The following is a 15342-nucleotide window of genomic DNA, read 5'->3' on the forward strand; positions in this document are numbered from 1 at the left end:
CTAGAATTTATTTTTACCCAAATCTCCGAAGTTTAGCAGGTAGGAGGCTTACCATTTCCATAATGTTAAAGCTTTGAGAGGCACGGGACTGGTTTTATAAAATCTCATCAGTCAGGTTTTGTCTCTGTAAGATGAAAAGCAGGACTGGCCCCCTCTCTTGTAGCAACTTGAATTTATCATCATCTGAAAGTTACTCGGTATATGTGTGAAACAGTTGATAATTTCAGTCCAATTTGTACTGCACACATATCCATATGAGGCACAAAAATTTCTGGTGCAGTTGTTACTTTCAACAGGGAAGACTGAAGGAACACATGACAAGCAGTCCTGTAGCACCTTAAAAACTAACAAATTTATGAGGTAATGATCTTTAGTGGGTAAGACCCACTTCCTCAGATAATTTGAAGATGTGACTCTTACCCTGGAAGCTAATTACCTCATACATTTGTTAGTCTTTAAGGTGCTACAGGACTGCTTGTTGTTTATAAAGCTGCAGACTAATAGGGCTACCCCACCTGAGACTATTTACTGTGAATGAACAGAGTGATTGACGACCTGGGGGGAGGGATGAGTGGTTAGAGCATTGGCCTTGTCAACCCAGGGTTGTGAGCTCAATCCTTGAGGGTCTGTTTCAAAGGTGTAGGGTAGGATAGATCTGGGGGGCAAAAAAAAACCTGCCAGGGATGGTGGTAGGTCCTGCTGTGAGCACAAGGGATTGGACTCAACGACCTCTGGAGGTCCCTTCCACCCCTGTGAGATATGTATGTCTCCATGTTTCAAGTCTCTTCCACCTTGCACTGACACAGGGCAGAGCTGAGACACAACCGTAGGGGAGGACGTGGAATTTTGTACAACCTTTGCAAAAGCTCAGCTGCTACCATTCATGGGTAATTGGGCCACAAGCTCGCAAAGCCAACGGAAGCACGCAAATGTTCAAAGTAAGCAGATGTGTAAGAGCGTTCCCTCACACTGCTTTTTAAATTTGAAGAATAGAATGTCTCTAAAGTGAGTTTACATGAAAAACCACTGATAACACCACTCATATAAAACAGCTGTCTCCTACTGTACCTTGTGGTATGGAGGTGGGTTGATAGGAGGGTTCAGATAGCTGGTAAGTTGGCAGGGTTGGCATGGCAGTGGGTGGGAATCCTCCTGGGATCAGGTGGTTGAAAGCCATCAGTTGATTGGCCCCCGCTTGTTTCCTCCATCTAGCACGACGGTTACTAAACCAGACCTACAAATATTTTAATTAGGGACATTTGATTTTGTACATTCAACATTTTTTCAGATGCACATTAGAAAAAAAACAGTAATTTTAATATATTTTGCATTGGAAAAGAAGCTAAAAGCTCCATATCTGATACACAAATCAGCCACCACCGTGACAATGAAATAAATCCATGACAGAACATTACCAGATCTAGTAGCCTGATCAAAGTACTGAGATCTAGGAACTCATACCTTCTAATTCCACCTCAGACACTTGCCAAGTCACTTGGCCTAATATTTTCAACCTTGAGTGATTAAAATTAGCTGTTGCCTCCCTATATGGTGACAGTTTAATAAGTCTCACAACCGGCAATTCTCCTTTATTTATATGCTTAAAAATGGATGAATGTGATTAACGTGACAGATGTTAGTCAGGTCATTTAATGCAAGGCATTTGGAAGTGAGTTCCAGGCTCTTTAAACCACTGCAGGAGTGAGGCTCTGGAGGTGGAAGGGCCAATGCCATGCTCCAGGTGGCACTTACAGCTGCCTGTCCTGGCCCCACCCCTTCCACCTGAGATCCCACCCTTTTCAGCCTCTCAGCAATGTTGCCCAGAGGCCCATGGAGGCTATCAGCTCCTCTGCTTGGAAGGGACTCAGACGCTATAGTGATGAAGGCAGTACAACAGCCTATATAAAACAGAACTTTAAGGATGTAACGTGAACACCACAGGCTTTTGTGAATAAATTAAATCAATCCCTCCCAGCAATTTTTAATGCACTGTTGTATGTACACAACACCTCACACTAGGACTCCGCACCTCTGGATCAATTTTTTACATAGAGCCATTTTTGGAAATTTGATTTCAGCATGAGACACAAGCCAGCTATGATGTAGGATTAGCTATGCACATCTAGAAATCTACTTCTCTTCAATAAACAGAGGAATTCAGAGAACCATCTTCAATTTGTGTTCCAAGTTCTCTGTGACCTACTCACAGTGGCTTGCCACTGAGAAATAAAAAGCAGGATCTTGTTACCTAGTCAGAAATACGTGACATGTTGTGAGTTATGATATGTACAGTTCTCCTTTATAGTTTTTTTAAAAAGATAGCCCTAAATGAAACAGGCCAGAGCTTGTGAGACCTGAGTAGAGCTATGCTGATTTAAACCAGGTGAGCATCTAGCCCAACTTCTCAATCAGAGATACAAATATTTTCATTGCATGGACCACATCTTAAGAGAAATATTATTTCACTGCCATCAACACTCCCATTTACAATTACACAGACTGCCCTCCTTCTCACTCACAAGCTCATACTGTTCCCGCAGCAACTGCAACAATAACTCCATGAACAAGTAATATTAGGACAACATTTAATTTTAGCTTATTTTAATATAATTTAACAGGGGACAATAAGGACCAGAGTTAGACCCACATAACCAGCCAACTCATGACTGACAGCACGTGTTCCTCAGACTGGTTCGGGAACCTCTGATCTAAGTACAGTAATGCTGAGCTGCTTTCCACTAGTGACGTTATTTGTGGCCCAAAAATACAATGCTGTGCCTTCTCTAGAAGACACAATTGCATTGCATCTCTCAAGTGTCCTGCATTCTGAAGGACATAACATCTGAGCGGGAGTGGCCTATCTGTCTGTCCCACTTATGGGGCTCCATCGGCCTCACTCTGAGACTATATGGAACCATATAGATTCAAAATTGGGCTGCTGTGCCAGTATAGAATCATGAGAATGAGCCCCATCTAGTTCCTTCTTTTGCCAGGGTTGAGTGCTTGTGTGCTTTTTTTCCCAGTTTTGCAGTGTCATGCAGAGCTGAACTGATATTTCGGCTAGTGGAACTGATGGAACCTCTTTTCCACCACCTCTGCAGGTACCCTTCCTTATGCTATTCATGAAGTTTCCCCTTCTGGAAGAACCCAAAGGCCATAGCATTATTACTGGGCCCTGTTCGAACAGGCAAGAAGTCAATGAATAAAGAGAGGATTATTTGGTGAATAGTAGTTACGTTGTCCACCAGTTTTGGACTCTTCTTCCTGGCCTCCATACTGCCTAAGCCCTGACCAATTTCTTTCACCCATCCTTGTCTTTCTCCAGAGCCTTATATTTATTCCACTTCTTCTGAAACCTTTTGATTGCCTCCTTAGCCCTACAAAAGAAATTTGCTTTTTGTTGCCCTCACAGCTACATAAAGCAGATGTGGCACTTTGTGGAGGTAAAATGGGTCTAAGAGAGAGAAGATGGAGTCGGGTAGCTCTGAAGAGGATTCCTGGAGGATGAGTGGTGGCTGGAAGGGAGAATTTGGGCTGAAGAGACAGCAGCACTATGTCTACAAATGCTATCACTGACACTTCCTGTTCACTCACTGGCCAGCACCTTGTGCACAACTCTCTCCCCTTCTCAGCTCACCAGGTTATCTGACTATCTTAACACATTGTATAAACATTCACTGAGCTCCACAACACCACCATGGGGGGCGGTATTTTGACTCCATTTTTACAGAGGAAGCGAAGGCGAAAGATCCTTAAACAGTTCTGTTCTATTCCACATAACTTCTTCTATTGGTCTCCATGCTGGAGTATCTGCCCACTTCCCAGCATCAAATTAAGTCACGTGACAAATCTCTGTTACTGTCCACGTTACGGTTTGTTTTCTCCCTCATCCTCTTCACCCTGGGAGGGAACTGTGTAGGTTTTGCTCGTTTTTGTTTTTGTTTTTGTTTTATTATGCACACTGCTCTGTGTTTCTCTTGGGCCGTGTCTACACTTGGGCAAAATTTTGAAATGGCCATGCTAATGGCCAAATCGGAGAATACTAATGAGGCACTGAAATGAATATTCAGCACCTCATTAGGATGCCAGCAGCGATGGCACTTCAAAAGTGCCACGTTTCACTCACACGTGGCTCATCTACGTGGGGGTCCTTTTCAAAAGGACCCTGCAAACATCGAAATCCCCTTACGCCTATCAGGGCTTAGGCAGTATGAAGGCCAGGAAGAAGAGTCCAAAACCGGTGGACACCCCAACTGTTATTTACCAAATAATCCTTTCTTCATTAATGGACTTCTTGCCTGTTCAAGCAGGGCCCAGCCATACAGACAAGCTGCATGTGAGCAAAACACCACGGCCAGCAGCATGCTAATGAGGCACTGAATATTCATTTCAGTGCCTCATTAGTATTCTCCAATTTGGCCATTAGCATGGCCATTTTGCAGTTTTGCCCAAGTGTAGATGCAGCCTTAGAGATGGAAAGTCAAAGAAAGGTGCCTTCCACTTGGAGCAGAAAATTTAGTGAGACTTGTAAGAGTTTGTTCTAGTGCTGGACTGACCCCAGAGAAAGTTTTTCTCACTGACAGGCAAGCTTTGCCCTTGAAGAAAGTTCCAGCCTGCCTGAGGATAATCAAGGTCTTTTTCCAAGAGCTGTAGGTCATCTTTTACTTATCCTGGGTAAAGCACACGTAGGCTACATCAACACTACAGTGATCTTTCAAAAGATTTTCAGGAAAACCTTCTTGCAAAAGATCACATCCACACACAATAAGCAGATTGAAAGAGTGACCTGCTCTTTCAAGAGAGAGTGGCCACACAGCCCCAGCTGCTCTTTTGAAAGAACAGGGCACAAAACGCCACAGATGGGGTCCCATGACCAGCAAGCCCTTCCGGGAGCCCCAGCCATATGCTCCCTTAAGGGGACCCTCCTAAGCACCCCCTTCCTGCACACACTGAGGCCTGCCTTGCTGTATGCAGCTTAGCAGAGCCTGTACATCGTCCGGAAGCTCACAGCTGAGAGCCATGCACCAACAGCACCTCCAGACCCACAGGCTGACCCTCGCTAGGCTGATCACCACCATCCTTGTGGCTGCCCTTCACCTCCTCTGGTGGCCGAGACTTGGCCCCAGGACTCCCAACCCAGCATGGTCATGGATGTGCCCCCACACTGGGCCAGCCTGCGTTCTGGAGCTACCTGACCAGCTCCAACTGGTGGGACTGGCTGGTCGTGGGTGAGTGGGACAACATACGGTGCCTGCAGAATTTCCTTATGCAGAAAGAAACATTCATGGAGCTCTGCAGCTGAGTCATTCCTGCCCTCCAATGCCAGAACAACCATATGTGGCCTTCCCTGACCATGGAGAACCACGTGGCCATCACCATTTAGAAGCTTTCCACCTGAGACAGCTACTACTGTGCGGTTAGCACTTCAGAGTGGGCAAGTCCACCATCAGGGCTGTCCTCCTGGAGGTAAGGCATGCTACACTCACTGGCCTGGCACGGGGAGGAGTAAGGGAGCTGCCCAGCAAGAGGGAACCCTCAGGAGCCAGTGGCGGGGGTGGGGGTGGGGAGGCCTAGCCCTGGGGTCTATGATACCCCACCCTTGCACAGGCCTGCTGCTGCAGGGGCAGACTCATGGGGGGAGTGCCTGGAAGGCCTTGGGAGGAAGGGAGCCGGGAGGGGGCAGGGGAGCCTGCCAGGCCAGGGGCACCCCTTCATGCACTCATTAATGTGCTTGCTCTCCATTCCCTGCAAGTCATGAGAACAATCAACCAAGTGCTGCTCTGGAGGGTCAGCCATGTTGGGGACCTGGACATGGCCATTGCAAGGTTTTCTGCCCTTGGCTTCCCCCACTGCTTTGGCATGATCGATGGCTCTCTCATTGCCATCTGAGCCCTGGACCACAGCACCGGCCACTATATCAACTTGAAAAGCAACCAGTCATTGGTGCTGCAGGCCCTGGAGGACTATAGGGGCCATGTCGTGGACATTTACATGGGCTAGTCAGGCCAGGCCCACGACACATGGGTCTTCGGCAATTCCAGCCTCTATTGGAGGATGGAGGTGGAGATCTATATCCTCCAGCAGGATCTCATGCTCAGGGACATCAGCATTATTATTCCATGATCTATGTTAATACTTGCTGTTGTATGTTACACATATACATATCATGGATTTTGCTCAAACCTCATCTGTTTCTAGAATACATAAATGGACACTACAGCTTTGCACCAAGCTTTCATTGAAACTGAAAAGGACATAGGAAAAAGACAAGGAAAAGGACTGTTTCAAACAGTTCAACAAAAGGAGAACCACCCTGGTCAAATCATGATCCATCTTGTCCAGTATCTTGTCTCCAACAGCAGCCTGTACCGGAGCTTCTTGGGCGGTGCAAAGAACATGGCAATTATGGAGCAACTGGCTTCCATTCCTGGCTTCTGCCAGTCAGAAGTTCCCAGTAACCCCCAGTCAAACGGTTTTGTCCCTGACCACCTTGACTAATAGCCAGAGATGACTTTGTCCTCTATGAACTTATCTAGCTCTTTTTTGGACCCATTTATACTTTTGGCCACCATAACCTCTCATATGACAATGAGTTCCACAGGTTAATTATGTGTGGTGTGAAAAAGCACTTCCTCTTGTTTGCGTTAAATCTGCTGTCTATTAATTTAATCAGGTGACCTGAGGACTTTGAATTGTGTGAAAGAGCAAATAACACTTTGCTATTCACTTTTGCCACATCAAACCTGATTTCGTAGACCCAGAATACCCCTTCCCACTCACCTCCACTCCTATCTTTTCTCACCTGAACAGCCTTCATCTTTTTTAGTCTATTACCTTATGCAAGCCACTCTGCATCCTTGATCTTCTTTGTTGCCCTTCTTTGAAACATTGACAATTCCACTGTATTTTGTTCTTTCAATCAGAACTGCACACAGGATTCAGGATGGGGATAAACTACAGATTTATACAGTGGCATTATGCCCTTTCTCTCATTTTCTAGCCCTTTACTGAGAGATCCTAGCATACTGGTCTCCTTTTTTGACTTTTTACAATGCTTTGGCGAACCTACCGTGTAAGTTCTTGATTCTGCAAATGGATATATTCATGGAGGTAAGGACAAGCCACTCGACTGACTTCAGTGTGGCTGTACACAGATGCATCAGCCAATCCGCATAAATTCTTTTGCACAGTCAGGGTCTAATATATCACTACTGTATTCCAACTTAATTGGGACATGCTCCATTGGGTTGTTTTACTGGGCAATCTCTCTACAGATGGATTTTGCATAATCTAGTGAGCAGTACTGGCAGAACTTCCACTCAGTGAAGAGGAAGGTGACTAAAGCCACCTAGTGTTTAGTCTGATATTAAACAGATGTGGAGTTTTAGTTAATAAATTTCAGCTTAATAAATTTACAAATCAAACAGTTTATATTTTCAAATCCAACCTGCTTTGTAGATCACATTGTAACTCATTTAAGCCCCAAGACTGTATGGACTAGCATGGTGTTTATAAGGTTGTGTATGAAGGTCCGGTTTTATTATGGTGCATTATTATATGTAATGTGCTATTAAATATTTTGAATGATATAGAAACTGTTGGCCTGATTCTCCCTTCACTTACAGTGCTGTAAAGCTAGAATGACCACAATGAAGAAATGGGGTTACTAGAGTGGTACATGAGTGTGAGAGGAGAACAAGATCCCGTAAAACAGGGCACTAATAAGCTCAGGGTGACAATGTGAAGGTTGTTCTCTCAACAGTAAGTTTTTCTTACTCTCTTACTCTCTGGATCAGCCCTAAATTCTGTAAGAAGTTAAAAGGTTGTCAGACAAAGATGACTACAGGTCACAGCGGTTTCTCTAAAGGCTGGTTTTCCCTTAAAACACAACTGTGGCACAGCAACACCTATGCTGCCTTGAAGTTCCCTTTCTTCTGCACAGGTAAGCCACCCCCCAAAGAGGCAGTAGCTAGGCTGACAGATGAATTCTCCCATCACACTAACGCTGTCTATGCAGTAATTAGATTGGCTTCAAAAGGCCATTCAAGGGTGTGGACTTTTCAAACTCCTGACGAATGCAGTTGAACTAAACTAATTTCCTTGTGTAGAACAGGCTTGTATCAGTACAAATGGTCCTTAATTTGTAAAAATGAGCACACTGACATTTTAAACCTACAACCTTGGATACTGTAGAATAACAGATTGTATTGTAAGGCTATGGGCCTGAGACGTCCCTATAGTGTCAGCTGACCAGAAAAATTCACTACAAAATAAACAAGCTCACAAACATTGGCTGGCTCTTTAATATATATGTAACCACTAGAGACCTGATTTACAACTGTGTTACTCCAGTTTTCCACTGCGTACCTCCTCTGAAATCAGTGGAGTTAGATGGTGCAAAATGGGAGTAACAGCGGTAAATTAGCCCCAAGACTTAAAAACATCACAGGCAAACACAATGGAAGCTTTTACTTCTCATTCTTAGTTCAGTTCAAACAGTATCAATTTATCACACCAGAAATGGAGGATGTTTCCCGTTCTCCTGACTGACGTGAAAACCCCCATATAACAAATATATTACTTCCTCAGATATAAGAGAGCCCATCATCCCTTTGCATCTTTTTCCTTGCCCACTATGGGCAATATAATTATCACCAGATGTTAACATTGTCCAGTTTGCACCTTAATGCCGCGTAGGACCAAAACACCAAAAATGACCGAGAGTCAGCTATTTTACATTCTGATTATGTGGTGTAATGAGGACAGGTGTAATAGCAGACAGAGGATCAGTGCAGAGCAGGTTACAAGAGTGACCTAAGCACTGAGCAGTTCAGTGTGATACGAAGGAACAGCCACTGCCACTGTGAACTGCTTGTACAAGCAAAAGTGATGCACAGCCAGGCTGCCACATACCATACATCCAAAGCAGATGTGATATTCCTGTGCAGGCTTGAGCACAGAAAATATGATCTACCATGTAATATCTATATTACGGTAGCACAAAGAGGCCCAAACCAGAGCATCGCTGTGCTAGGTGCTGTGGAAACACATATCAAGACATAGGATACACTTTTCCAATCTCCTAAATGACTAAAAGCTTGTGTACACTAAGTACAAGAGGAAGTCGGTCAGGGTTGATCTTAGAATCATAGAACACTAGGACTGGAAGGGACCTCAAGAGGCCATTGAGTCCAGCCCCCTGCTCCAATGGCAAGACCAAGTACTGTCTAAACCATCCCTAATAGACATCTACCTAACCTGTTCTTAAATATCTCCAGCGATGGAGATTCCACAACCTCCCTTGTTAATTTATTCCACTGTTTGACCACCCTGACAGTTAGGAACTTTTTCCTAATGTCCAACCTAAACCTCCCTAGCTGCAGTTTAAGTCCATTGCCTCTTGTTCTATCCTCAGAGGCCAAGAAGAACAAATTTTCTCCCTCCTCCTTGTGACACCCTTTTAGATACCAGAAAAACACTTCCAAAGTTTGATTTTGCACATCTGGGAAAATTGATCATTCCGGGGTCAGCAGTTGACCCCTGTACTCCACACTATTGTGTGGAGTAAGGGAGGTCAAAGCAGAAGTATAGAGGCTATGTCTTAACTAGGGCAATAAGTTGATTCTGATATATCAATTCTAGCTGCTCAAATGCCGTAGCTAGAATTGCATATCTGAAATCGACTTATTTCCCTAGCATAGATTTAGCCTCAGATATTTGGAGGCTTGACTCCCATAGCTTTCAATGGGATTATTGAGTCTGTTCTGGTCTGGCTATGGTCTGAAGAAGTGGGTCTGTCCCACGAAAACTCACCTAATAAACTATTTTGCTAGTCTTTAAAGTGCTACTTGACTGCTTTTTCTTTCAATGGGTGTTAGACAGCTAAATGTTTTTGAGGCTCTGGGTTTTAGAAGTTTAATTTGTAGTGACTTCCAAAGAGATTTAGGCTTATAATGGCTCACTTTTGAAAATGGGACTCAGGTACCAATTTTGGAAAATTGGTCTACAATCTCTCCCAGAAGAACTTGCACTGAATGTATTCGAAGGGCATTAAAAAAAAAATAAGGATTTCTCTAAGTCTTCCTAGGTACAGAGGGTAACATTTAAACTGATAATCCATACTCTTTTGCCTAACAATGAATTAGAATAGAATGAGGAATAGTCTCCTGAGGGAAACACCAGAGTCTCTCTTAGCTTAGACACGTTAAAGGTAGACTGGAGAAATCTGTCAGGTATATGCTGTAGAGATCAATTCTGCACTGGCAGAGATGGACTAGACGATCTATTAGGCCTTTTCTAGGTCTAATTTCTAATATTTATCTCTTGCCTTTTATGTTCACATTTTGTTTAAGGCGTTTGTAACTGACCAAGCCAATGTTATATTTCCTAGATTTTGACTGTGTATTCTTTAAAAGATGCAGCTATTCACTAGCATAATTAGCCTTGACATTTCAACAGGCTTATAGTAAACAGAGTTTTCTATGCGCTTTTAAGGCAGTAAGATCCCTGAACCAAATGGACAAAACACTTGAAAAGTGAATTTTGCAAAAAAAACTAGTGGATATTTTTGCACTAAATGCAATTTGGCCATTGCAAGCATGAGTGCCAAAGACATACAAAGATATATCAAATTCAAAAGACTGATGTATTGTTAATGACATTTCTAACTTAAAGCCAAAGAATTTGTTCCTTTTGCCTCATGGTGTTTTTCTTTATTTTACATTAGGGATTTTTTTTTCTTTCAAATGTTTGTGTTAAGTTAATGCTGTGAAAGGCATTGCATTGGCAGTGACAGCTCTGGAGTCAAGAGTTCTCTAGGAGTCTAGTCCGCATTCTTCCCTCAAGCAAACTGTCTCAAAGAAAATGAGGGTCCTATCCAAAGCCTACAGAAACCAGTCCTCCCATGGATGTCAGTGGACTTTGCATCAGACCCATCATGCTAACTCTGAGCAAGGAAGGAGTTGACCACCAAGCCTTATATAGCCCAAGAAGGCCATAGATTAGTGGGGCATTGTGAGAAAGTTGCCCTATCTGCTCCAATCCTGTTACGACTCCTCTGAACATCAGAGGGCAATTCAAGTTCTATGCCCATTCAGACCACAGTCTCTCTCTTGATTCTGCAAAGAGGGGTTCCCATTATAGTGGTGGTTTGGTCTGACAACAGAAGAGAGATTTCACAAAACAATTAAGCTGGGATTTCCAAAGAGGTATTGCATGCCCAACTTATATTGAAATTTAAGACACCTAACTTCTTTAAATTTCTTTGAAAATGCCTTTCATCTTTCCACTTAATTATTTCTAAAATATTGTGGTTGAGTGTTCTCAGCAAATATTTATTATTATTATACTATTGAATATTTATTTACAAATTAAAATCTCCAAAATTTGAGCCCTCAGTAGCAGAGAACTGGAAAATAGGATCACAGAATTACTTCCTTTTTTACCACCATACCAAAACACAAAGAGAGGAGGGGAGATATCAAACAATGGGCTAGATCAGACAAACAATCACATATAGAAGAATCTAATACATCTGGGATGGGAAGACAGAGGCAAATCTTTAAAATGCTTCTACACAAATGCTAGAAGTCTGACTAATAAAATTGGTGAACTAGAGTACCTTGTATTAAAGGACGAAACTGACATAATAGGCATCACAGAAACCTGGGGGAATTAAGACAATGTATGGGACACAATCATACCAGGATATAAAATATATCAGAAGGATAGAATGGCTCGTGTGGGTGACGGAGTGGCACTGTGTGTGAAAGGTAATGTAGAATCAAATGAAATAAGAATTTTAAATAAATCAAAATGTTCCCTAGAATCACTATGGATAGTAATTCCAAGCTCTACTAAGAAGATAGCAGTAGGGATATATTATTAACCACCTGATCAGGAAAGTGATAGTGATGTTGAAACGCTAAGGGAGATTAGAGAGGCTACCAAAATAAAACACTCAATAGTAATGGGGGATTTCAATTATCCCCAGATTGACTGGGTACCTGTCACATCAGGTCGAGAGGCAGAAATAACATTTCTCAATGCTGTGAATGACTGCTTCTTGGAGCAGTTGCTACAGAAACCCACAAGCAGAGGGGCAATTCTCAATTTAGTACTGAGCAGAGCGCAGGATCTGGTCCACGAGGTCACTATTACAGGACTGCTTGGGAATAATGATCATAATGTAATAACATTTAATATTCCTGTGGTGGAAAGAACACCTCAGCAGTCCAACACTTTTAATTTCTAAAGGGGGAATTATGCAAAAAATGAGGAGGTTAGTTAAACAGAAATTAAAAGCCAGAGTGACAAGAACAAAAGCCCTGCAAGCTTCATGGAAGCTTCTCAAAGACACTATAATAGAGCCCCAACTTAAATGTGCACTCCAAATAAAAAACATACTAAGAGACCAAAAAAAGAGGCACCATGGGTTAACACCCATGTAAAACAAGCAGAGAGGGATAAAAAGGCATCTTTCAAAAGGTGGAAGGCAAATCCTAGTGAGTAAAATAGAAAGGAACATAAACACTACCAAATTAAGTGTAAAACTGTAATAAGGAACGCCAAAAAAGATGTTGAGGAACAGCTAGCCGAAAGCTCAAAAAGTAATAACAAAACGTTTTTTAAATACATTAGAAGCAGGAAGCCTGCTAAAAAACCAGTGGGTCCCCTAGACGATACAAACACAAAAGGAGCAATAAAGGACAATAAAGCCATTGCGAGAGACTAAATGATTTCTTTGCTTCAGTCTTCATGGCTGAGGATGTTGGGGAGATTCCCAAACTTGCACCATTTTTTGTGGGAAAAGAAACTGAGGAACTGTCCTGGATTGAAGTGTCATTAGAGGAGGTTTTGGAACAAATAGATAAACTTAATATGTTAACAAATCACCAGGACCGGATGGCATTCACCCAAGGGTTCTGAAAGAACTCAAATGGGAAATTGCAGAACTATTAACACTAGTTTGTAACCTGTCCTTTGGATCAGCTTCTGTACCTAATGACTGGAAGATAGCTAATGTGACACCAATATTTAAAAAGGGCTCTAGAGGTGATCCTGGCAATTACAGATGGGTAAGTTTAATGTCAGTTCCGGGCAAATTAGTTGAAATAATAGTAAAGAATAAATTGTCAGGCACGTAGAAGAACATAATTTGATGCACAAAAGTCAACAGGGTTTCTGCAGAGGGAAATCATGTTTTACTAATCTGTTAGAGTTCTTCGAAGGGGTTAACAAACATGCAGACAGGGGAGATCCAGTGGATATAGCATACCTAGATTTCCAGAAAGCCTTTGACAAGGAACCTCCTCAAAGGTTCTTATGTAAATTAAGTTGTCATGGGATAAGAGGGAAGGTCCTTTCATAGACTGAGAACTGGTTAAAAGACAGGAAACAGAGGGTAGGCAAAAATGGTAAATTTTCCAAATGGAGAAGGGTAACTAGTGGTGTCCCCCAAGGGTCAGTCCTCGGACCAATCCTGTTCAATTTATTCATTAATGATCTGGAGAAGGGGGTGAGCAGTGCGGTGGCAAAGTTTGCAGGTGACACTAAACTGTTCAAGATAGTCAAGACAAAGACAGACTGTGAAGAATGTCAAAAAGATCTCATCAAACTGAGTGACTGGGCAACAAAATGGCAAATGAAATTTAATGTGGATAAGTGTAAGGTAATGCACATTGGAAAAAATAACCCCCACTATACTTACAACATGATGGGGGCTAATTTAATTATAACTAACCAGGAAAGAGATCTTGGCGTTACCGTGGATAATTCCTTGAACACATCCACACAATGTGCAGAGGCAGTCAAAAAGGCAAATAGGATGTGAGGTATTATTTAAGAAGGGATAGAAAATAAGACAAAGAGTATTTTACTGCCCCATATAAATCTTTGGTATGCCCACATCTTGAATACTGTGTACAGATGTGGTATCCTCACCTAAAAAGATATCCTGGCACTGGAAAAGGTTCAGAAGAAGGCAACTAGAATGATTAGGGGCTTGGAACAGGTCCTGGATGAGGAGAAGCTAAAAAGATTGGGACTTTTCCATTTAGAAAAGAGGAGACTGAGGGGGGACATGATAGAGGTATATAAAATTATGACAGGTGTGGAGAGGGTGAATAAGGAGAACTTATTTACTTGTGCCCATAATACAAGAACTAGAGGACACCAAATGAAATTAATGGGTAGTGGATTTAAAACTAATAAAAGAAAGTTCTTCATCACACAGCGCATAGCTAACCTGTGGAACTCCTTGCCAGAGGACACTGTGAAAGCTAGGACTATAACAGAATTTAAGAAAGAGCTAGATAAATTCATGGAGGTTAGGTCCATAAAAGGTTATTAGCCAAGGGTAGGAACGGTGTCCCTGGCCTCTGATTGTCAGAGGCTGGAGATGGATGGCAGGAGACAAATTGCTTGATCATTGTCTTCGGTCCACCCCCTCTGGGACACCTGGCACTGGCCACTGTCAGCAGACAGGCTACTGGGTTGGATGGACTTTTGGTCTGACCCAGTATGGCCCTTCTTATGTTCTTGTGTACTGCACCATTGTTGTCCAATACAAGTCTATAGACAGATAATTTACCAAGACAAATTCCTGCCTGTCTCCCCAAAAAATACCTGTAATTATGTGGATATTTTCTACCTAGATGTGCATAGTATTTTCTTTCTTTTCTACTCTACATGATGTACCATGGAAGTGCATCAGAGAAGATTCTGTTCCTCACTGCATAGCAGGATTAAGAGACGTGCCAAAAGGGGGTCAGAATCTCAGATGCTGTACCTTACACTCCCCATCATCTATCCCATGGTGTTAAGCTGAGTAGTTTGCCATGCACACTCAATGCACTTCATGGGAAATCAGCTTCACTCTTGACACAGAGCATCCTTTCACATAGTTTTTCAGCGACTGCCTACCACATGAATTTAGTTTGTTGAGAGAGACAGATGCTATGAAATCCACTGGATTGGATTTTAAAATCTCAATTTTATAAGCTCACTAAAACTGACCAGAAGTATGGCAAATTCTTTGACATTCTATCTTGCCTTCCTTCCCCCTCTCCTTCTCATCCCTAGAGAAAAGCACAAAAGAACATGTAACTAAATACCTATCAAAAGGATATTGATTAAAAAAAACTACTAGAGATTTCTAGGCTTAGAAGAGTTTTTGTGTTATGTGCAGTTGGGCTGATTATTGGATTATTCCGATACACAGCCACACTCCTTAAATAAGACAGTATCAAGCTTGCCATTTTAAGTCTGATTTTGAAATATACCATCCCCTGCGCTATTTTCTTTTTAAAGAATCAACCTGAATTTTCACATACTTGATTTTTT

At 42.4% G+C, this 15342-nt stretch overlaps 1 protein-coding gene across 5 annotated transcripts in view; it reads right to left on the reverse strand.

Annotated features, from left to right (window-relative positions):
- PAX3 (paired box 3) overlaps positions 1–15342 on the reverse strand; it is a 107855-nt gene that overhangs the window by 15670 nt on the left and 76843 nt on the right. For all 5 annotated transcript variants that reach the window (XM_075003855.1, XM_075003859.1, XM_075003857.1 and 2 more), the window contains one exon: positions 1069–1234. In XM_075003855.1, the coding sequence (XP_074859956.1) occupies positions 1069–1234 (166 nt within the window). The remainder of the gene's footprint in view (positions 1–1068; positions 1235–15342) is intronic.

This window comes from Carettochelys insculpta, chromosome 10, assembly GCF_033958435.1.
Source record: "Carettochelys insculpta isolate YL-2023 chromosome 10, ASM3395843v1, whole genome shotgun sequence".
NCBI lineage: Eukaryota > Metazoa > Chordata > Testudines > Carettochelyidae > Carettochelys > Carettochelys insculpta.